Source organism: Poecilia mexicana, unplaced genomic scaffold (genome assembly GCF_051168715.1).
Source record: "Poecilia mexicana isolate PSO_F unplaced genomic scaffold, ASM5116871v1 scaffold_6, whole genome shotgun sequence".
Classification (NCBI taxonomy): Eukaryota; Metazoa; Chordata; class Actinopteri; order Cyprinodontiformes; family Poeciliidae; genus Poecilia; species Poecilia mexicana.
This window is the reverse complement of record NW_028263375.1, coordinates 25,567,713-25,592,620: the sequence shown is the minus strand read 5'-3', so window position 1 is coordinate 25,592,620 and position 24,908 is coordinate 25,567,713. Positions and strand designations below refer to the sequence as shown.

Below are 24,908 nucleotides of genomic sequence, written 5' to 3'. Positions count from 1 at the left end.
GGTGGAACTGAGCATATGCTTGGCTCGAAATGTGAGCTACATCTCAGTGGAATGCTGGTAAAAATGTTGTTAAAGGGTTAACAGAGGAGCCATGTCATGACTTCCTGAAGTCTCAGAAAGAGCAGGAATTTTAAAGAGACAGAAGCCCAATTTCAAGGCATTAGATCAGAAAGTAAAATTTCTTTTAAGTGATACTTGAAATGTGTAGCATTTTCATAACAACTGAAGATAATATAGTTACTTGATTACGCTATAAAATGGCACTATGTGTCTGGAAATCACATAATACTAGCCCCTTAAGGTCTTAAATTTAGATAGATGGTTGTAAGATTTGTGGGCATCTTGGAGTGAGAGTTTTTGCATTATTTTATTGAACAGTCCTCTGTAAGATGTTCAGATAAGAGTGACCCAGTTTCTCTAAGAGGGTCAGCTTAAAAGAAACCGAATAAAAAAAACAAAAAACTTGGGCTACACTTCTCACATTAGACATTATGCACCACTTTGTGTTGGCGTGTCACATGAAATCCGGGGAAAACGCATCCGCTTTGGTGGGTTTTGTTGGGAGTTTAAATGACAAACAAATGAAGAAGCATTCCTTGTGCACACCCACTGCCTTCCTTCCTCGTTGCAGATCGATGAAAGCCTTCAATTATTTACTGCAGTCTTAAACACATTAGATACTCGCTGGTCCTACCTGCTTTGCAAACATGGAAAATTATGAATGTGCAGTCTCTCGTATTTTTCCCTTAATGGCTCACAGACACTCTGGACTGATAAACAGAAACGTGTCGTTATTTCTGGAAATCCCTCATTATTTTTGGTGTGACCTGCAGAAGAAAATCCTCCTTGTTAGGGGACAGAATCTTCCAGCTTCATGAAATATTCTGAAACATTCCCTCCGTTTTATCACAGGGCGATCAGCCGATGCTGCACATAAGACGAACGACAGGCGTTTATGTCGGCATAAAAAGAGTGAATTCGCTCTGCCTCTTCAGTCGCAAACCGACTCTGCCACCGCCGTCGAGCGCTCTTTGTTTTCAATGTTGGTAGTTGTATTCCCTTTCAAATGTACAAAATGCAAACTGCTGGAAAAGACTGACTGATGCAAGCATCTGACAGCTCACACTGGGGTTCAGCAAGAGGACAGGGTTCATATCGAGGTTTTGGAACATTTTTCTTTTCCAGTGGAGGAAGTTGTTGTGAAGAAAAAAAAAATTATCTTCAAAGCGCCAAAAGGGAGGGAGCCGAGGAAGCACCAAGAAGCTCCTTCCTTTCTGTGCAACAAGAACTTTATGATCCTTTTTCAAAGAAATCTGCTTCATTAGATTTGACAATGTTTTGAATATTTTCCTAAAATGTGGATGTCAAATCAGAATCATCTGCTTTTCTACTCCAATGCAGAAGTAATAATTATTATGAAACTAGAAACGTCAGTGACTAATCTGACATGTTTAGTCAGATTAGTCACAGATTTTTTTATTATTATTTTGCTTTTAAAGAACATTATATGTGAAAAGGGTCTTGTCCTAAATGTTTTGTGTTTCTTGGTAAAGAGAAAAAAAAAAGTTTCAGTCTTTCTAGCTACAAAAATGAGAAATAGGTCACTCTTTCTTTAAAAAAAAAAAGACTGCTGCGTTTGGCCGAGTTTAATGAATGTGAGCTTTTAAACAGATTGTTTATTCTACTATTTAAAATTTAACTAAAGTGAAATTAAGAGATAAATGACTGTCTGTTGCACCTATTATTTTAACAAGATAATAGGTGCAATAGGTGCAAAATTTGTACCAATGAACTGCGGTCAGAGTCCACACAAAATCCCTCATGACCTTTGACACCTCGGCATTGAAATACCACCAGTTTGACGGGGTTTCGGTGTTCAGGCCTAAAGTATTACGTTTTATTTGTAACTTCAATAAAACTGATTTAAACAATTTGATTAAAAGACATTAGAAAGACAACACTTTAGGGCTGTTGTAAACGAATATTTTAGTAATCGAGTAATCTATCGATTATTCTTACGATTAATCGAGTAATCGGATAAAAAAAATTATAAAATGAAATATTGGTAAATCTGGCATAATACCGGTGTTACTATCAGATATCAATATCAGTCCAATTTTTCATATGTGAGCATCCCTAACAGTTGCTTTTTTGTAGTTTAGAAAACTAATCTGTAACAATAATAGCTCACTTTCTAAGTTAACCAGAAGAAAAGTTATAGAAAAATCTAAAATTATATTGAATTTAATAACAAAGAGGCAGGCTCACAAATATGCTTATAAAAAATGTCTACAATCCAGCTTTTAGTTTATGTATTCATCTTCAGTGAGTTTAATAGATTAATTAAACTCACCTTGCCACCTAACCTGTCACGCTTTGGGTTTGAAAATACGGGAAATGCCGCCTGGAGTGGGAGGAGAGGGCGAATGAACGAACATGGGGTGGAGGGGAGGAAACAGACCAGCGGACTGACGAACCGTTAGACCGGGGGACGAACACGGGGGGAAGCAATACGGGATATTTACGACACCTTCACTGGTCACACTCAGAAACTCATCTACCAGCCATGTACGATGCGCTCCGCCACCCGTTTCTTCAGACCGGGATATGAAATTTATTGTGCGGTTCGTCGGTAAAGCTACATTTACACGGTAAGCATCAGCTACTCAGCCGCCCGCCCTGTTCAGGCTATCCGCTCACCTCAGCGCTCTTCCCGCCGTTCGCTTTCAACCAGCAGCCCCGGAGGAGAAATGCTGCTGTACTCCAGGCATTCCCCCAGTCATTTTAAGGATGCTTATTGGTTCCCCAAAAACGATAAAAAGTCGGGCATTATCATCAATCCATAAAATCCCCATGGGCCAATCTTGAAGATTGGACTTTATGCCGCTGAGACTTAGCTTTTGTCAACAACTCAGAGGCGGAAGTGAGAGCTCCGCGCAACGCAAATGAAGTCCCGGCCGGAACACGGTGCGCTAACTAATAAAACATAAATTAACGAAGCTTCGAGGCAGGTAAATTTTCCTCGAGGAATTTTAGTAATCGAGGTACTCGAATCATTCGAGGAATCGTTTCAGCCCTACAACACTTAATGAAAGAGATTTAGCAACTTCTATCTTGTGTTAATTTAACTCAACGACAAAACGAACGCAGACAAGAGGAAATACTCCCTGCAGCTCCCTTACAGAAACCTCATGCGTTTACCAAGCTGCTAGTACTTAAACATCGACTTGTCTTTGCGTGAAGCAGATTTTAAAGACCAGACTGTTCGTTACTTCAAGCTACCACAAGAAGAAAAGCTTCAAGTTAATTTCTAAACTTCCCGTTTTTAGAAATTAACCAAGATGTCAACTAGCGAGGACAGGAACCAGGGCTGGGGATTTTTTTTTTGGCAGATTGCGGAAAACATGTTAGCGATACACGAGGGAAGCTTGCACAATATAAAAATCATACGTAGATCTCATCACACTCCTGTGAGACAACGTGGAATTAAATTAATAGAAGACGATACGTGCTGGAAATTTGAATTGGAAGTAGGAACCTTTCTGCAAATGGGTCAATCCCTTCTGGGCTAAATTAGAAGATGAGCTGAGTAACTGGCCAAACACACTGCAGTATGTCCCAGATGGTGGACGTCCCTAAAATAATACTTCTTGTTATCATGGTTGTTCTAATAACAGCTTCCATGATTATTTAAGAAAAAAATGTGAAAGTCTGGATAAAAACACCACAGTGGAGAAGTCACAAAGCACTTTGTAAGATTATATTCAGTTCTATTGACTATTTTGATCGCTCAGTTCCTGCGCCGTCATATTTTACGCTGGAACAAATGTCAAATGTAACAACCTCACACCAACAGACCAGGTTTCATTTACGTCTAATTGTTCCAACGATGTTCATAAATGGGGAAAAAAAAAGAAAATACTAAAGCAGTGTTTGTGTTGGTACCAGCTGATCCGGACGGGGGTGGAGCTCCAGCTTTCTGCCACTCGGTGGCCTCCATGGCCATGCGCCTCACGAACACGTCGTCCACACACATCAGGATGTTCTCAGGTTTGATGTCTGTGTGGATGATTTTACACTTCGTGTGGAGGTAGTCCAAACCCTGCAGGACCTGCACAGACGTTTAAATCAACAGACAATCATAACAACGCTGATTTTTCTCTCCTTCAATTCTTTTTTTTTTTTTTTTGCATATCAACAAAAACTTTAAATTAAAACACTCATCCAAAACCAAACAGTTAATCTTTTGGTGTTCTTTTGTTTTTTTTTCATATTGCTTTCTTTTCTTTTTGGGGATTGAAGAGGAAAACAGCCTCATCTATCACTCTATTCATCGTCTGGGCAGCTTTCAAGAGGCAGACTGAAAGAGTTCAGCAACTTCACATGCTGATCAGGTGGCTGATGGGAAAATGCCCCCAAGTCTCGGGTCTGAGAATAGCAGCGTTGCTCGAGTCTAAATTGAACCGCTGTCTGCATCTCCTGTGTTTGACCCAAATGAATTAAAAACCTTGTTGTGCTGCCTCGAAATTGAGGACGGCCAACCGCAGCAGGAGTTAACAGAAGTTGTGCATCTTTGGATATTTTAAGCAGATAAGAGCCAACAGCAACATTTTCCCTCCCAGGCGAGAGCTGGCTGACTGTCGTGTGTGTTTGGAGTCTTAATGGGGACCCAGTGTGAACAGTTGTTGCCTCTTCCCACACAACTATCATGCCTTCAGCTCAGTAATAAATGTAAAAATATCAAGCAAATGGTTGCGTTACGCCATCATCATCGTTTGTGGGCGAAGACGCAGCAAAGAAGCTTCCGATGCGCTCAGACTTCGACCATTTCTCAGACCATCCTTAATTTATTCAATCGAAGATTTTATGTGCTTAAACAAAATCGGGTTTTTATTAAAGAAGAACACCAACCATGCAGCTGGTGCTTCAACAGTAGTGGAAATGGATCCATCTTTAAGCCAACGTTTCCAGCTCGTTTTTCTTTCCAAATCATGTAAACGACGAGAGCAGCTGTTTTGGGGAAGATCGTGTGAAATATTTATTCATCCCACTGAGTGACACAAAGACACCAAACTAAAGCAAACCTCTTATAAGCTCATCAGGTTTTTTTTTTTCTTATTTTGTTTTATTATGCTATGAAAAACCTTCTGGATGGAAAATGATCACACCCACTTCTTCCATCCGTGCCAATGTGCATTTTTTCCTGTAATTGTCCCGACACATGGATGAGTCCCTAATATTAATAACGCCTACTGAATTACCTTGGTTTTAGCACAATAATCCAGCCAATAATGTTCTGTAAGATGAGGCGGCAGAAAGCTAAAGCTTCCCTTTTATACATGAAAATAAAAAAATTATTCAGATTGGGGGAAAAAAATAAAATAAAATAAAAAAAAAAAACAGAGCATGGCACTAATTCATGTTGAATGCGGATTAAATCTGATTCCTCAAGGGGATGAAAGGTGTCAAACTGGGATAATTTGATGAATTGCCATGTTTCGGGTGCTTCTTCCATATTTAATGGAATCCACCGCAGCAGCGTGTTGCAGCGCGTGTATCATCACCTGTCTGATGATGCTCTTGACACATGGCAGCGGCAGACCCTGGTAGTTGGATTTAATGATCCATTTCAGCAGGTGATGACCCAGCACCTCAAACACCATACACACATCTGGTTGGATGAGTCAAGGGCTGAAAATATCGCTTCTCTGACGGGAACACTTGTAAAAAAAAAAACACGAAACGGGTAAAACGTCTGACGAGGATACGTATGCCGTTGACGCCAGAGATCTTGAAATCGTCTATCAGCTGAACCACCATGTCTTTGTTTGGGTCGCCGGGGTCGCTCTCTCTCACCTGGAGGTGAAATGGACGAGAGAGAATTATGTTAAATTAGAAGAAGAAGAAGAAAACAGGGAACATAAGGAGGTGAACCAGTGCAAGATCAAAAGAAGAAAAAAAGACAGGAAGGATAAAAACCCAAATACTGATAAAAAACAATTAATAAACCAATCAGATTCTCACACATCGCAACAATTTGATCTCATCCAGGGCCGTTTCCGTGTAGTGCTGGGCGCTTTTCACCACCTTCATCGCCACGAAGTTCTTCACTCTGTAGTCCGACACAAACACAGACGGACAAAACTGACTGACAGGCTGGAAAAGCCGAATTTCTGCTTGGTTTTCTCTGGGAAAACGTGTCGTTATGCAATTATAGAGCCGAGTGAACAGATATCTCTGGGCCATTTTTAACTAATATGTATATTCCCCTGAAATCTCTGTGGGCGCCCAGGAGCAGAACTAAACAAAAGGAAGGAAGGATTTAGTTATGAAATCAACTTCCTTGAACTCTACAGAAACCGCTGCCTCCTTGAAAACATTACTGCACATCGCAGCTTTTATGTAAGGACAAAAGTCATGGTAATATTTTTGTTTTTTAGATTTATATTGTTTTTTTATATTTTATTTTACCCTACCTTGTTTTGTTTTGGGTTTTTTTAAGTTTTAATTACCATGCATGTACAATCTTTCCTTCTCTTGCCTCTGCACTACATTTATTAATTTATGTTCTGTTATTACTCCAGCATGCTGTGAAAGCCAGAATAATAATAACTAATAAGACTTTGAGAAATGGAAAAACTAATTTCTTGGCAGATAGATTTGCATTAGGAGGAAAATAATCAAACTACTCAAAGTAACACTAAAAAAATATAGATGATGAGCTGCTGGGCTTTTTGTTGTAGGAAACAATAGTTTATACTTTACAGTTATTGAGTCTGATAGAAAAAAAATCTTAAACAATTTATAATTAAAGATTTAAGCTGATGTTTCTAAGTATGTCATGATATCAGTAGATGTTTTTATTTATTTAGTAATTTACCACATTATATTAAAAAGTACTTTCCCAAGCAGTGAAAGAAAATTAGAAGAAAATAAACATTATATGCATCAGTATACGACAGGAATTTTAAATGAGAACCCACAATTACAATCTTAACTTTTTGTTTTAAAGACAAAATAAAAGAGAACAATGTTGGAAAGGATGTATGTAGAAGGAATTAATCCATTGTTAAATTTAGATATGCAAAAACAAAAGGCATACAATTTACTCGTCCAACACCGTGTTGGAGTTGGTTCTGAAACAGCAACCGAACTCCAACTTATTTCCAACATTAGTGTAATTAACACCAGCGGCCCGAGTAAATTAGTTTGTGAGCGAGTCGGTGAGAGGTTACTCCTGGTTGCTGATCCTGTCAGCCACCTGCCCTGGTTGCCACGGCAAACCAAGTTATAGTTCAAGCCGACAGATTCGGTTTCCAGCGCAGGACGGTGTTGGTTGCAGTTGTCAGAGAGGAGACAAGCCGGATTCTGTCAACAAGTGCATGTGTGGTGTGCGCTTGCGGTGCGTGTGACGTGCGCTTCAAAGCTAGCACCTGTATGTGTCGACTTGAGTGAGTGCCGTTTCTGGGTCACGTCTGTGTTTGTAGAGGATGTGCAGACAGAAAAAAAAAAAAAAAAAAAAAGCGAAACTCTGAAAGGGCAGATTGTGCTGCAGTGAAGGTGTTTGTGTGTGACGAGACTCACTGTATGTCCCAGCACAGCCATACTGTGGAGAAGTGGCCCCATCCCAACTTCCTGATCACATGGTACCTTCCGTTGAATAAATCCCCGATCTTCACCGGATGGTATCCTCCTGAGAGAGGCGAAGCAAGGAAGGTGAAGGTCACACAGAGAGCTGCATCAGACTCCAACACAACGGCAAGCTAGCACTTAAAGGAGCATCTACGCAACGCAACGCAACACGGAAACACAGCGTTAAAGATTAGAATATTACATCAAACAAATATTCTTCAGACAGAAATGTGTGCTTCATGAAGAGTATGTTTAACAGTAAGAATAATGTATTTAGTCCTAACTGCATATCTAACATATGCATCACAATTTACGGGGAATCCTATACAAATTAGCAGGAAACATTTCCAATCACATGCTATGCCATGCAGACACTCTGTCTGCGCTGATGAACATCCTTCACCTAAAATGACTGATATAATCACAGACTAGCAATCCATCTAATAACTACTTTAAGTACGGAAGAGCGAAAAAAGCAAAAAGTAATTTTACACTTTTCATCCCAATACGTCACCTGAAAAGCAACTCTTGTGATTGAGTTCTGGTGATGTGGATGATGCACTTTGTTTCTTTACTATTAAAATTCTTTTACATCACCAGATATGAAAAATATGTAAGACTGTAGCTTGAAACACATCAGTACGACAGTCTCCATCAATAAGCTCTGCAATAATGCAGTAAAGATATATTTTCATTCAATAGAATATTTTGACCGCAGCACTTTGTTCAAATCAATCCATTATAGATTTCAGATTTATTCAAGTCCCGAATGGGCAATTAATGTTAAAACAAGCATGTGAATATAAAAAGACATAAAAACTAAAAGTATCAAAAGTTAAAAAGTAAAAAAAACAAACAACAAATATAATGTCTTTATAATTAAACATTCAGAAAAGACCTTGAGCTCATATCCTCTTTAGGATTCATAAACTGAAAATACAAATAATCACTACTTTCAAGACCTTTATATTTTTACATATTTTCTGCAGAGATTACAATGGAGAAACATTGATCAAGGCCAAAATCTGATGAGTTATCCATTAATACTACTATCAAAACATTAATCAATTTATGGGCTGGATTTTTAATATGCCAGAAATTCAACACATATATTTGTTTTTGTAAAGTGCTGCTGTAAGCATGATTTGTTGTGTACAAGAGTTTATTTCAAGCATGACAAATGAGTCAATGCGTGAAAGCTCAAAAGCCTTTGCAGTATGAATGGTGAGATTTCAAAAACTGGCTTTCACAATAAAAGATAAAGAAAAAGGATATAAAAGGCATTAAGTTTAAAGCTTCAAAGAGAAAAACCTCTACTCATAAAACTTTTACACTGCTATAAAAGACGCTGCAAAGTAAACAGTGTGTTGAAGTTGCCAAATTAAAAACACATTTTTCTTTCAGACAATGTTTTGAAAGCAAAGTATATAAAAGAAATGTTATTCTTGCACTTTTCTGATGATTTCTTGTCTTAATGAAGTGAAAACTGAAAGTTTGACTGTTTCCTTAGAAAGATAAGTCACTGTCTCCAGTCAGAAAGCTTTTGTAGCATTGATAGGGTTTGATCAAAATTCACTGATAGTTATTAAACTGATAAATAAATTCGTAAAGGGCAGATATATTGTTTCAGAGCTAGAAAACCTGAACATCTTGTAAATATGAAATCTAAATAGACTATAACTGGTATTTTTTCTTTTTAAGTGCACTTCTCTCAACTCCAGTGGGATTTGAGGTCATAGTTCAGATATTTGCTTATTTATTTAAGTTTTTTTTTTTTTTTTTTTAATGTTTACATTTTTTAAGACTTTATAGTTAGTGTTCAGGTAATTTTCCAATCACACATAATTATCAAGTGATACATACAAATTTTCTGCCAAATTTAAAAATTTTTTAACTCAAAAACACGACGGTGGATGAATGACCCAACCACCAGGCTTAGCAAGTTTTCTGGGGGAAACCTTGTTTCATACTTAATCAAATGTGCAGTTATATCTTGTTTTCTCATTTTTATGTACGTCTACCAGTTCAAAATGTCTGCTGCCATTCTCAGATTGCATTATTAAACCACTAAATAACTACTCTCTCAAAACATTAACCCTGTTTTCGTATCCACAACAATTAGCTGCAGCAGGGACTTGTTTCTTTTTTCTTTTTGAGGCAAATCAACCAAATTAAAGAGATTCTTTAACTTCAAATGTGCTCTGACTCAGCATGACAGTCATTACTTTCCTTACAAGATAAATATGTAGTATCTTTATGTGAAATGTTATGGGTGAGAATGTTGAAAACTAAATACAGACAGACTTGTAGAGTTTATCACGGGTCTCCATAGAACATCATTTCAACACCTTTGCTTTGATAGTGCAGCTAGACTTTAATGAGATTAACAGGGACTCGATTGGAAAAAATGTGTCGACATGCATTTGAACATCAACACTGGTCAGAATGGGAGCAGAAATTATAGGATCTTCCTGAATTCTGCACGAATGCTTGTAATTTTTTTTCCAAATACGGATCTGTGGCAAATTACAAGCAAACTGTGTCTCCTGGATGTTTTTCTCATAGATGTCCAACTAACTGCTTGCATGCAACATTTTTTGCAACTTTCTCCTATTAACTAGATAAATCAGCACACATATGTGAGCCCTTTAAACCTGGACACTTTGCTTTCACTACTTTCATTTTAGGTGGCAACTGCATTACGCTCTGACCCAGAATTCAGTGTCAAATGTCTCAATTCTCAGCTACATGATTTTACCCTTTTCAAATGTTTCTTCATTTCAAATATGGACATGAATAGAACTTGCGAGTTTTAAGCTAGACCACAAGTGAGGAAAGACAAGTAATAATGAGTAAATATTTAGAATTTTAGCATGTAAAATTCTCTCTCTAGAATTTTCCGTAATTTGGAAAAAAATAATGCACTTAAATGCATGAAATGCCTTCGTCTTTGTGAGCTACAGCTGCTCCATTCTTGCAGGAGCCAAACAACCTTGAAATGTTTGCGACACGCTAATGTTTATAGCAACACTGTTGGAAATCTCATCAGGATGCAACAGAGAGAGGAAAGAAAAGGGACGGAGGGGGGTTAAAAAAAAAACAACAAAACACTCCATCATCGAGCTCTGCAGGACAGATGTGGAGGGAGGAAGGTCCCAAACGGATAAATTCAGCACGTGTGGGTCTGTAATGCTGACCTTTACAGTAGTCTGCTGGGTCCTCCTGCTCCTCATCATCAGAGCCCAGGATCTCTTCCTCCGGCTCCGTCGGCCCTGCCAGCTCAGGTGGAGGTGGAGGAGGCGGCGGGGGAGGGGGCGGGGTACTGACTGGGGCTTTCTGCTGGGTTTCAGGCCTGTGAACACAACGTTGAAGCAAAACTTAGCAAACCCTGAACTGTTACCGCTTGATTTGTGTGTTTCGAGCCATGACTCACAAGGACGACTGTAGAGTGAGCTCTAAGAGCAGATGACTCATTTCAAAGTTAGGCGTGCTTTCATTCAGATATCAGCGTTTTCAACAGTATCAGGATATTGAGAAGGGATGACAATGTCAATGAAAAGAAGCATTTTTATCAGAGAGCCCATCATACAGAAGCACTACTTGGTTGTACTGACAACGTTTCTGTTTCTGAGTGAAGAAACCTCAAAGTTAGTGACTTTCATCATCAGCGAGGGGTTGAAAATAAATTCACAGAGATATAAAATGCTATTTAGAAGGAAATTGTATTTTTCAGTGATTCATTCGGCTGCAAAACGGTGAGAGAAATCAAGACGTACAGCAAAAACAACTGAACATCAAGTTGATGTTTAGTTGTTTTGAGTTGTTTTGAGCTTTCAAACATCTATCTGTCATGAGACATGATGGATTTGGAGAAGCTGGCAGAAATCTAAACTTCAGCCACAAAACTGGTCGCTCATTTTATAGTAAGGACACAACAGACTACGGTAAAAATCAATCAATAAATAAATAAATAAAAGATTAAGGCTTATGAGAATACGTTTCAAGGTAGTGACAGTCAAAATGCAGCTTAACATTTCCTTATTAAGGAACAGTCACATCTTAACTGTAAGTGTCAAAGTTATCTCTAAGGCCTTATTCACACATAGCCGGGTCTCTATAAAAACAAATATTTCCACCACATAGTTTAAAAAAATATATATATATATTGGACACACGGGATCAGTTTCAGAAAAGTTTGTATCTGCACAAATACAGACTTTTAGACATGCCAGACCCAAAGGGGGCAGTGTAGCGCAAAGCAAAAACCTGTCAGCCAATCAAAATGCAAAACAACCATGACTTCCCGTTATCAATTAAACATGGCACCCAAGAGTTCATTTGTGTGGACAGATGTGCAGGTTGAACTATTTTGTAAGAGTGCATTAGAATATAAATTTTATAAAACACAAGACGATGTTGACTGGGAATCATGTCAAAGGAAGCATATGGAGATGCATGATTTGACACAGATTGTGATGTGCAGGACCCCAAATCTCCGTTTTCCTGTAGGTGCACAAGCAAACACAAATAAGTTGGTGGTGAGTCAGGTCTGTGTTCTTTCAAATTATAAAATAATCATTTGAATGATAAACAGTTTTTTGTGCAGATAAAAGGCCAAAATGCAAGAAAAAATCTGGACTAAGCCTGAAACAGAATCAGGCGACCAAGAAGTCAAACACTTTGGACTTTGTTCGACTGCACAAAATCTGTGGTTACAGGTTCCAACAACCTATCTGTTTGTTACCATGGCAACACCAGAAAAGGGGGGCCTGTTGGGTTTAGGTCTCAAAACCTTAACATTGTGACGGTGCGCACACACACACACGTGCACACGCGCTCAAATACGCAGGCCGTCAAGGATCTCTGTCCTTGCAGCAGGATGTTCCGTCCCTCTTTACCAAAGCAGTCACGTAGAGTGTCATACATCACATCTATAAGCTCGGTGCTTTTGTGAGACTCATCCTGCTATTGGCTGCACTAATACTTACCGCCTCCCTCCCTCTATAACTTCCTGAAGCCAAGCTTAGCTGTAAGCAAAATTAAAACAGTCTCTTTAAGATGGGCAGAGGAGGCATGGTCGCAGGAAGAAAAAGAAAACCCAGCGGGGGAACAGCTTAAAACGGCTGCAGAGACAAACAAGGCAGCAGAAGGCTGAGAAACACAAAGGTGAGACGGGAAAACACGAACAGAGATGTGGATGATCACAGAAAAATAGAAGCCACAGACACAGGTCTGAAGCTGAGACCAGAGGGGGAGAATGAACAGAGAGATTATTCAGGCGCAGAAAGAGTCCAAATATATAAATACGGAAACAGGCCGACGCGATCGGACGCAACGCTAAACAATTACAGATCAGGAAACACGAAAGATGGACACCAACCACTGACAGACTGAAGGCAGATTTTTGACAAGTCGGGTAAATTTGAGTAACTCACAACCCACAGTGGCAGATTCACTACTTAAAAAAAGATAATTACTAAGGCAATTATCAGTCAGGTGATGTTACATGTCTGTGGCGAAGCCTAGGGGTGACCATGTATCGTATTGTTTATCATTTGTCATTTATTGTGATAGACACTACGCATTTTGATTCATCGTTGTCACAATAAATTCCAATTAATGACGTTTAAAATAATCCTAAAAATGGTCAGTATTGTTGGGATTGTTTTATTAGTCAATGACAGAATCAATAATTATCAATAAATTAAAAAATATATATTAAATGCAGTTGCTGTGTGCAGTTTAGTGATATAAATCACTTCTTTATATGACTGGTGTCCTAAAGAAGCATGTTACAAATGGGAATATTTCTCAAGCACAGTTTGTGGATCTGTAATTGCCGTGTCATGCAGTCACAGCCACACGGTTACCCAAAAAGAAGTAAATCGTTTTTATCCCTTTTATTGTCATCACAAAATATTGCCATCCCCTACTAAAATGTTCTGCAGAAACCAACACATGAGGTTACAGCATTTTATAAATAAGGAGTGGAAATGCTGGCGTTTTTGTTTGAGATTTTTCAAGAGGTTTCAAACTCTTCTCATTTGAAAATATGATTAGTCAGAGTAACACCTGAGTAACTGGGTAAGTTGTTTAACAGAAATATATAATTATTAACCTAATAAATGCCTATTTAACTGTGTTGAAAAACCACATGGTCAAATGGTTAGAAATAACACATCACGTAAATACAGACATTGTGACTAAGCATCAGCTAATAGAGTCAATTTTCTTCTTCTTTTCTAAAGGTTCCTCTAATTTTCACGTTGCCATAGCGCCTAAGAGTTCATGGTCTTATCCCATTACAACCCAACCGTCTTCACATTGTGAGCTAAAAGCACAAAATAACCCTAAAATTAATAGCTGCAAGGCAAGAAACCACCCTGAATATCAAGCTAGCGTAAAGACTGCTATCCTCCAGTGTCTTGAAAAGCGTTCATCCCACTTGGCTTATTCACATTTACTAATGTTACAACTACAAACAATGTATAGCAGTGTATTATAAGCCTGGCGGGCCACCAGGCTTTATTTGGGCCCCCACCAAGCTTAACATTGCTTATTAATTTAAGTTTTTTTTAATGTTTGCATTTACAAGACTTTATAGTTGTTGTTCAGCTATTAATCTTCCAATAACACATAATTATCAAGTGCTATTTTCAAGTTTCCTGTCAAATTTAAACATTTTTTAACTCAAAACAAAGTGGGTCGCTGGATGAATGACTGCCCCAACCAATGGGCTTAGCAAGTTTTCTGGGGGAAAACCTCGTTTCATACTTAATAAAATGTGCAGTTTTATCTTGCTTTCTTATTTCATATATCTCTACCAGAAAGTATCAACAAGCTTTGGTACATTGCCTTAGAAGCTAAACATGCTGTAAACCTGCTTTCCACTTCAAGATGCCGTCTACTAATGTTCTCTTATGAAACCTCTGAGATCTTTGCAGAACAGCTGGATTGACATCAAATTAGTTTTGGAAGAAACTGTATAAGCAGCAGTTTATTGGGCTGGCAATGAACTTTCAGAAACACTGAGTGTATAAGTTCACTTTTAAGAATGTTTTGCTCCAACATAAATGGACTGAGCCAGTGTTTATGTTGCATAAACCTCGACAAGTAAACCAGAAATAAATCCTCCTCGCTTCGATATTAGAAAGCGCGCTTTCAGTCGACGTAGCTGTATATTGCAAGTCTAGACAAGAAGGTTTCGGCCAATAAAACTGCGTGAGGGGAAACTACTGCAGAATGTGTCATCCATCCCTCAACTTCTTATGAGTATCGACATGTCCAGACTGCTTCGTCACATCTTTTACCCCAGCGTGAGTCTGTGTGTGTCTGGCTGAGCGCAGTGTTCCCCATCTCTCTGCTCACGCCCTGTAATGGCATCTCCAACCCTGGCGGGTAAAAAAAAAAAAAGAAAAAAAGACAAGAAGACAGCCCAGCATGTTTTCCTGGGTAGTTTGCTGACAGGAAAGCCCTCCTCCTGAGGAAAATTAGCTCAGTACATTCCAGTGTGACAAATGTTCAGGTAGATGGAAAGATGTCGACATTATTCACACCTGAAAACCAGTTGAGTCATGCTGTCTGCTGAAGTTTATGACTGCAAAGTAATGATCAGATGTAGTGAGGAATGCAGAAAATGCTCGACACGATGTAAGTTAGCGTTGGTAGCATGAGTTTGCATGTTCTCCCTGACCTAAAAACATGGCTAAATTGCTCGTGTCTCTATAACAAATTTTGCTGGGCGATAAATTATCCCAGTAATTCTAGCAATAAATGACAATACTGTTGTTTTGAGTCTCTCGAAGACTAATAAACCTTAATTTTGTAAAGAATGCTGAACACTGGAACTGGAAGATATTTTAAAAGTCCAAAAAAACACGACAACCAAAAATAAAATGGGAACAAAAACCACTTTCGACCGAAACCAATAAATAAAGTGGATTATGATGTCTCTAAACAAATTTCCCTCATTTTAATTTATCGTGTGATTAATTGATTAATTGCTTACAGGCTCAACTCACACCAAATCATCACCAAACATAAGTGGTCAAAAAAGGAAACATTACAACAATTGGGAGATTGCTTGATCAATACTTTGAGATAATTTTGGATTGATTTTGGGCAAGGGTATAAATCATTCTCAACATGAAATTAATAAAACGTAAATAAAAACAGATTTAAAAAATCAATACTGTTGCTTTGTCTGTGTTTTGCTCTCTTTTCAGAATTATGCTTTGCAATTTTCTATGGTTAAAATATCATTTTTCATCTGCCAGGGGTTTGTCTAGCCAGCTAGATACATGGGCAGACAGAAAGAAAGTCTATGTAGCTGTTAATGCTGATAAGAGGGGATTCCCTGATAATAAACATATAATAATTATTCTGTTGTTGTGCGGGATCCAGAAGTCGACATGCCTGGACTTTGACTTGCCAGTTTGTGTTTGTTTTGTTTCCAGCTAAAAGGCTTGGGAGAAGAGGATGACGCATTTATATTGAGAGAGAGAGAATGACGTGTGGCTCCGAATTCCTTCGCCTACACAGTGCTGGACTTGGAGTCTCCTTTGTTTTGTTGTTGTTTTTTTTTTGTTGCAGCTTATGAGCTGATCAGCCATCCACAACACGCATGCACCAGTCTTACTGGGCATGTGAGCTATAAGATTAAAGTTGAGGTTTTCCTCATTTCGGTAGCAATTTTGATTGGCTTGTTTGAGACACAATATGCCATTAAAATATGACTCGTGTGTTTTTGTTACACTGCTTATAATGTCTCTGGTAACATTTCTCTCACTTTGATGGTTAAAATTGAAAACAAATTAACCAAAAGGGAACATTTAGCACCTTTTTCTGCTCTTGGAGTTTGTTTTTTTTCTCCATGCAACAGACAAAGCAGCAAGTACATAAAGCTTGCTCTGTCTTACATCATCTTCCTTCAGTTTATTCTGGTATAAAATTTTCTGCATCATGAAGATGCAGAAAGGACGACGTCTTCTTGCTAATGACAACCAGAGTCACAGGGCATTGCTAACACGTCTGACCGATGACAAGCCACGCAGAACAGCTGATTGTTCTCAAGTTCAAACTCGATGACTCATCCTTAAACATCTTTCATTATCACCAAGGTAACAGGTATTCCTTAGCAACAAGAGCCCTGTCCTCCGCTCCCCACGTCAAGGCGTGGGGTTCCTAGACCAGTGCGGCGGAGGTGCCCATCTATACCTCTGATTCATTCACGGTGAATCTTTCCTTTCTCTCCATCTTGGCCGTGTGAGCCAAGACGAGCTGAGTCATTCTCTCCGCTCCTCCAGAGGATCCGTCTGCTTGTAGAACTAAGATCTCACAGCTATTTTCAGGATGCAGCCTGACGTCACAGGCGGCACTGTGCTCCCACGTCGCAGTCTGTAAGCTGCACAGCGTGGCTTAGCAGGATTCCTCCCATTCCACATACTGTACTTACAGGCTTTGGACAGACCGTCGGTGACAGAAGGCAACAACAACCCATGCATTCCCAAGGCATCAGGAGAAAGAAAAGTTGCAGTAGTGCAGACGGTCAGTCTGAAGTTTACAGATCAACTTCTAACACATGCATCTGTATTCAATATTCAAATAGAAATTTTTTTAAATGATCAACTATTCCTACTTCATATATTTATTCTACCTGTAGAAACTTAGACATTTTTGAATATCTGCTTTTCATTACAACAAACTGATTAGCTAACAAAGGCTTAGCTAATTCACAAAGACATGTTGCGTGTTATTGTTTACATCCGCAAATTTAGCGCATGCAAACAACAATGGAGGGCAATTAAACTCTTCTTTTACTTGCTACCCACGGCTGCCACGGAACAATTCTGTTAACAAAATGAAACGTGGAGATGTAGGTATTATTAATTTAGAGCAGTGCGCCACAGCACAAGCAAAACCACTCGCATTCTTTTTTCCTCACTCTGTGTCGGCTATGCTAACGCACAGACTTGTTGCCATAACAACTGACTGACAACAACGGCACTAGTGTATCAGGATTAGCCAATTTAAACACCTGATCTACTGATGATTGGTCAGAGCTGGTGTGTGGGTCGCCTTTTATTTTTATTTTGTTTTTGAAATTAACCAAAAAGACACCGAAATCTGAAGCACATCTACATGTTAAAGTTGTCAAAGTCAAGCTAGCTTGACTGACCTACTTCCCTCTCCCTTGCTATCTTTGTTTTAATTAAAACTTTTTCCTAACCTTGTTATCTAGTTTCTGTGGTGTTGACAATTAGCAGCAAAGCACTGCATCCTGTTTTCCTTTATATTTCATGCATACATTTAATATTTACCACATTAAGGTGACAACAGCTAAAACCAATGGTAGTTATTGTCAGCAGTAGGTTTTTTTCCCCTCCAGCAGGGAACTGGTGCTCGTAATGTCACGTTGCAACGTGTCTAAATACAACGTTTATCTAGTTTTATTCTAAAGTTGTCTTACAAAACATTTGAAAGGCTTTACAAGTACATTAAGTTTTCCTTAAACCACATAAACTTTCTAGAATTGCGCTCCTCATGGTAGCAGCATGCCAGTGTTGCATTAGTTCTGAGTTGTTCGTTTTGTTGGCTTTTGTTTAGATGTTTTGCATGTTCACTCTGGGTTTTGGATGCTATGCAGCTAGAAGGAGTTTTACTCATACGCTCTTACTTTACCGTATTTATGAAGCGCAATCACCATGTGAAGGTGTTGCTTTTACAACTGGGTACATCGCGGTCAAAGGTTAAAGACGGATCAGGACTGCTTTGAAGTGGAGACCCAACAGACCACTATCCTTGAGGCTGCTGGTCAGTTGGGTGTTTGTCACTCCAATTTACAGAGGCTGTATCGATTGTTGGGAAAACTCCCCAGAGGCCAGCGGATACGAGTCAACTCACTGCATTGTATTGACTTGGCTATATGGCGCATCCATTATTAGCTGCAGTTCACACACGGGTGTGATGCTAACACACAAACGCAACATCCAGCAAAAAAATCAATCCTAGTGTGAATATTAAAGATGGAAAACATACAAGCTGTCACATACTCAAAGCTACTGTTCAGGATTTACGTCTCTATAAGGGAAGAGCAGCAGTTTGTCCCAACACAAACTGCTGCTGGGAACAGCGGTGCTTTTCCACTGTGCAGACCTCTCCTCTCTCTGCAGCGCTCTTGTTCTCAATGTTCTGAATGTATACATTTCAGTGCAGTGAAGCAATCCGGCTACAAAGCCGTTTCATTGTTATAGCTGCCCACACCTACTGAGGGCATCCGCCATGCGCCATGTGCAAGTATGTAAAGCGCTATTATGAACACCTACACGGTGCCTCTTTTTGTAATGCAGTTAGCTGTGTATTTTTAATTTATATCATATGAAAGACAAAACAAAACATTAAATAACTGCTGATATGCAAACTCGAGTTAAACCCGTTTAGCTCAGTTGCCCATTTGGTGCTTGAAGCAGATTTTTCTGCAAACAAATCTTTTAAATCTGATTTTTTTTCCTGTTTATTTGCTGTTTTATTGTGTTTGCATAACTGGCAGTTATCAAAGCAGAGGCAAAAGGAGTGTGAATGTAAACACATAAGCGACCAACTTTTTTTCCCTGGACACTTTTGTTTCTACAACACTATTTTTATAAAGGGATATTTCAACAGAAGAACTTGTTGGACACACAGCGACCAGAGCTTATGGGTCAGAGCTGTATTGTTCAACAGCTTTTTATTGGAGAGGACAAAAATGAGTGTACACCGTATTCACAGTTGAATGACAATTGGCTTCACCTTATAAATAATAAAAGAGGAAGCAGTATATTGTGTGTACCCCACTTCAGATGGGATTTAAAATAATCCTAGAACCTGGTAAAAACCTGGCGTTCCCTCTGGAAGTTACGGAGGGAATACTTTTTTTTTTTTTTTTATTATAAATGAACGTGACTTGGTCAAAGCACTGTGATGTCGCATCCATTTCTGTAAAAAGAGTCTATAGCAACTAATGAGCTAATAAGTGAACTGTGATTTAATCTGTAATGAAAGGTTTACCAGGGACTACAGCAAGCAGACTGAACAGTGCTCTGAAGAAACTTGTGACTTTTTAAGAGTCCAACAGTAAAAAATTGTTGCCCGGTGCACAGAAAAAAAAAAAAAACATGGCGACACTTCTGTGACAACCTGGGACACAAAAATGTTTCCACTGGTTAATGTTAGAAAGTGTGTTTTGTAAAAAAGAAAAAAGAAAGAAAAAAAAAACATTTAAAATATCAAAGTAATGAGGATCTTTTAATTTCTGTTTCCATCTGATTTTAACACAAGAATGCTTGTATTTGTTAATTAGAGAATTACTAACTGCATTGACAAAATATTGACATCACTCTTATGGGGCTTTATTGCACTAAGGTCATTTCTGAAGGTGAAAAATTATGATCTGTGAAGCGATTCTCTATTACTTTTCATAAGCAGGCTCTAAGTTATACCTACTAATCACTGCTGCAGAAAGTGGATGTTAGCAGTGACAGCATATCTATATATAACTATTATATGTGCTGCCGGGATAAAGTAATTTTACCAACTGGAGTGAGAAGAAGAAGAAAAAAAAAGGTTTCTGCTGGACAGATTCTATAAATTTAGTTTGCAATGAAATTATAGAAATATGTTTCTTATGTTTTGAATGGAAACACCAGAATGCATCATAATTATCAGTGAATATTACACCCTTCCTGCCATGACATTTCTAAACTGCATCGTTTAAACTTAGAGATGCAAATTCCAAATTTTATACTCAAATTTTAAATCCCAACATGAAAAAAAATTTACATTCTTGCCCTGTGACGGACTGGCGATCTGACCAGGGTGTACCACTCCTCTCGACCCTTAACCTCAGAGATAGGCACCAGTACTCAAGGATAAACATGTTAAATGATGGATGGATGGAAAAATGAATACTTAAACTTACAGTCTGAGTTTTAAAATAACTAGAAACACAAACATCCCTAAAGGGTACAAATCACAAAACAGAACAAGCCTGGTTTGCCAAACAGATACGAATCTGACAACACAAAGTTTGTGCCACTCAAATGCACATCTTCCTTGGTAGTCTCAAATAGTTACACAATTATTTAGGAAGTTATTCCTTTAATAAGCTTCTATATGGCTGCAGCCTTTAAACAAAGGAAATGCATTAATCTATGCAGGGAAACCCTTTTATACAAATACTGAAGCAAGTCCTGACTGGTAAAACTAGAATTCACACGGAGTGATGGCAGCTCGATGTCTACCTGATTCGGAGGGCCCTGTGACGCAGACGAAGGACGCACAGAGCCAGCCCCCATCTCTTCTTGGTGTCCAAGCTTGAGTTTAACGCCATATGACAGGGAAGAGAAGAGGACGGCGGAGCAGAAAACACGGCTGCCGCTCTCCGGTTCAGTCCACAGCAGTGGACGGACAAGATGGACCCAGCTCTAAATTCCAGCAGCGGTCACATGGAGCTGCGACACCCACATGCTAAACGCACCATCTCAGCAGAGCTACATACACCAACGCGGATCCAGCTTTATCAACAGAAGATGCAAAGATAGAAGTAGGCGCCAAGCATTCAGCACCGAAATGCTACCAGGAGTATTTTAATGGGCATCATCACCTGCATGAAGGATTTAAAATTAAAAAGAGGGCAAAATATTGTCTCTGCTGCCCTGATATTAAGCTGTTAGCATGTCAAGACAGTCATGCACGATTTCCCTCCGTGTATTATAAGCCTGGAGGGCCACCAGGTTTTACTTGTGCTCCCTCCAGGCTTAGCGTTGTTAATTTATTTATTTATTTTTTTTCATGATTAATACATCAGTAGTATTGGTCTTTAGGGGTTGTCTAATGTCACAATATTTTTTTTTACCTGCAAGAGTCGCCTACAGTAGAAGGAGGGACCGGGTCGATTGGTGTGCTTTTTTGTCTGTCGGCCATATTGGATTTAACAAAAATAATTTCTTGCATTTGTAGCTGATGGCTAGTAGTTGATAGTGTATTTTATGACGAATTGGTGTCTACTTCAGTGGTCTGTAAAAATCCACAAGAAGCAAAGAAAATGGCTTTTAGATAGCTGTCCGCTGTAGTGACCTCTATGCATGAAAGGGTTAAAGACTTTATAGTTGTTGTTTAGGTATTAATCTTCCAATTTTCCGAATGGAATGACCACTTTATTTAGTATTACAAATCAGCAACTGCACGTGGGTATTTTTAAACACAAGTACACTTGCAAGAACATAAATAAGTCGATTCATAATGTCAAAAGCAGGATGTTTATTCTCAGTTTGCACGTACTCACTAAAGTTAAATCTAGGAATCACAAGCTGCTGCAAGTAAACAAACCTCTGAGCCACAACAGTATAGAAAAAAAGCATAACAGGATCTAAAACTACGCTGTTCTGTGACAAATAAGCTGACCGGACTGTAGACATCGGTCCATATATCAGCTGTGAAGAAGCTGCTACAATCCATCAGTCGCATTTCTTTATTCTTCTGGAAAAACGTCGAGCTGCACAGAATTACATCAGTGTTTCGAAATTAGTTACTCTCAGATCAGACTTGCAAATGAATATGCATGTAGTTAATAAGAAACTCTGTGTAAATGTCAGAAGAGCTTGTTGCTCCAAAACCAAGAAGAAATTCCTCAGACAAATACGGCTGTTAATAGTAGTAGGAGTGCTTTGTGTACAACTAAGAACTTACCAACAACTGCAGTTGAGTAACAAAAATGCCCTGGAATAGCCTTTTAGAAATAATTAGGGCTGTTGTAAACGAATATTTTAGTAATCGAGTAATCTATCGATTATTCTTACGATTAATCGAGTAATCGGATAAAAAAAATTATAAAATGAAATATTGGTAAATCTGGCATAATACCGGTGTTACTATCAGATATCAATATCAGTCCAATTTTTCATATATGAGCTTCCCTAACAGTTGCTTTTTTGTAGTTTAGAAAACTAACCTGTAACAATAATAGCTCACTTTCTAAGTTAACCAGAAGAAAAGTTATAGAAAAATCTGAAATTATATTGAATTTAATAACAAAGAGGCAGGCTCACAAATATGCTTATAAAAAATGTCTACAATCCAGCTTTTAGTTTATGTATTCATCTTCAGTGAGTTTAATAGATTAATTAAACTCACCTTGCCACCTAACCTGTCACGCTTTGGGTTTGAAAATACGGGAAATGCCGCCTGGAGTGGGAGGAGAGGGCGAATGAACGAACGTAAGATGGGGTGGAGGGGAGGAAATAGACCAGCGGACTGACGAACCGTTAGACCGGGGGACGAACACGGGGGGAAGCAATACGGGATATTTACGACACCTTCACTGGTCACACTCAGAAACTCATCTACCAGCCATGTACGATGCGCTCCGCCACCCGTTTCTTCAGACCGGGATATGAAATTTATTGTGCGGTTCGTCGGTAAAGCTACATTTACACGGTAAGCATCAGCTACTCAGCCGCCCGCCCTGTTCAGTCTATCCGCTCACCTCAGCGCTCTTCCCGCCGTTCGCTTTCAACCAGCAGCCCCGGAGGAGAAATGCTGCCGTACTCCAGGCATCCCCCAGTCATTTTAAGGATGCTTATTGGTTCCCCCAAAACGATAAAAAGTCGGGCATTATCATCAATCAATAAAATCCCCACGGGCCAATCTTGAAGATTGGACTTTATGCCGCTGAGACTTAGCTTTTGTCAACAACTCAGAGGCGGAAGTGAGAGCTCCGCGCAACGCAAATGAAGTCCCGGCCGGAACACGGTGCGCTAACTAATAAAACATAAATTAACGAAGCTTCGAGGCAGGTAAATTTTCCTCGAGGAATTTTAGTAATCGAGGTACTCGAATCATTCGAGGAATCGTTTCAGCCCTAGAAATAATGATAAGCTTATTTCTGGCAACGACATGAAACCGTAAAACCTAGCATTTTTGAGGAACACCCCGTCAGCCATTCAGAAGAAGCAGGTTTTGGTTTCATGTACAGGGAAAAGCCGTGTTGGGATTCTCTTAAAGATAATTCTTTGAGAGTTTGAAAAACCAGAGATCGGAAACCGCTATTAAAAACTAAGAATATACTTCTTGTAGAAGATTAAAGCTGAACTTATTTGATGTTCGGATATTAGCAAAGAACACCGAGTTAAATATCACAAATGCCACACACAAGCGTCCGCTTCTGCCACGTCACGGCTGTCAAACACGAGGAATTGGTGTGAGAGAGCATGTTGAGCTGGCACAATCAAAGCTGAGGAAACCCCACCCACTCTGAGCTAATGTGGGAGAAAATACATCACACACACACACACACACACTTTGGAGCATACTGCAGGAAGAGATTTATCAGTCTAACAGGGTTTTCAGATACAACAGATGAATGCAACGCCCAGTTGGGCAGCAAACGGTGGGATACCTGGTCCTACTGGGCCAAGTAAAGGCTTAGTGTTTGAAATCACAGCTGTACATGCTTCTGTATTGTTTGTTAGTGTAGAGGTGTCTTCCGTGAGAATAGGTTATCTTTTTACACACAGGCATATGCAAAGCCACGCAAGCAAACAAATGGCTCTCCACAAACATAAACAGGCCATTATCATTCCACCGCCTCGCTGCTGCAGCATCGGTTCTGGCTGGTCCACCGCTGACCTCGCGTTACCCACCACACTGCGCAGGTCTGCAGAGGGCCATCTATCTTCTCCCTCCATCTTCCCTCGCTCTCTTCGTCTTTGCCTTGTTTTCCTGTTCACTCTTCCGAGTTTTATCTCCGTCTATTGTTTCTCCAGAGGTTTCTACTTTCCTTTTCTCCACTCTCTATGTGGGCCTTACATATTTCCTCTTCCCACTTTATCGCCCATCTCTTAATAATTCCTCAGTGGGACCAAACCTCTTCCAGGCAGATCGCTGTGCCATGTTCCCCTTTTCCCATCCCAGAAAGATTTCCTTCATCCCTGCTCACTTGCTCTCTCTCAATTTTTCCGTTTCTGCCGAGTATGTCTTACAGTGGAAAACCCATTCCAGGAACACTAATGTGCTGATAGCAGATAGATGTGAACTAATGAGAGAGAAAGGCCCTAGCTGCATGCTAAATACCTACGCCGCATCAGAGGAGTTGAAATAGAAGAATAGAGAATCAAAGATGATAGATATTTTCTCCTTCAGAATATGTATTTTAAGCTGGAGCTGCACAGCTTTCAAGTTTACATACACTCATTTGAATAATTATTATTTGATTGGTGGCATATTTTAGGGGTTGTTGTGGA

The 24,908-nt window shown here is 39.3% G+C and overlaps 1 protein-coding gene across 6 annotated transcripts in view; it reads right to left on the bottom strand.

Annotated features, from left to right (window-relative positions):
- srpk2 (SRSF protein kinase 2) overlaps positions 1-24,908 on the bottom strand; it is a 68,413-nt gene that overhangs the window by 16,828 nt on the left and 26,677 nt on the right. For 4 of the 6 annotated variants that reach the window (XM_014973587.2, XM_014973582.2, XM_014973588.2 and 1 more), the window contains 6 exons: positions 10,830-10,984; positions 7,585-7,693; positions 6,025-6,112; positions 5,769-5,856; positions 5,565-5,671; positions 3,946-4,111 (listed from right to left, as the gene is read on the bottom strand). In XM_014973587.2, coding sequence (XP_014829073.2) covers positions 3,946-4,111; positions 5,565-5,671; positions 5,769-5,856; positions 6,025-6,112; positions 7,585-7,693; positions 10,830-10,984 — 713 coding nt within the window. Of the gene's footprint in view, positions 1-3,945; positions 4,112-5,564; positions 5,672-5,768; positions 5,857-6,024; positions 6,113-7,584; positions 7,694-10,829; positions 10,985-20,909; positions 21,952-24,908 lie in introns of those variants that run through there. The other 2 variants (XM_014973589.2, XM_088006487.1) reach the window with 2 other exon arrangements.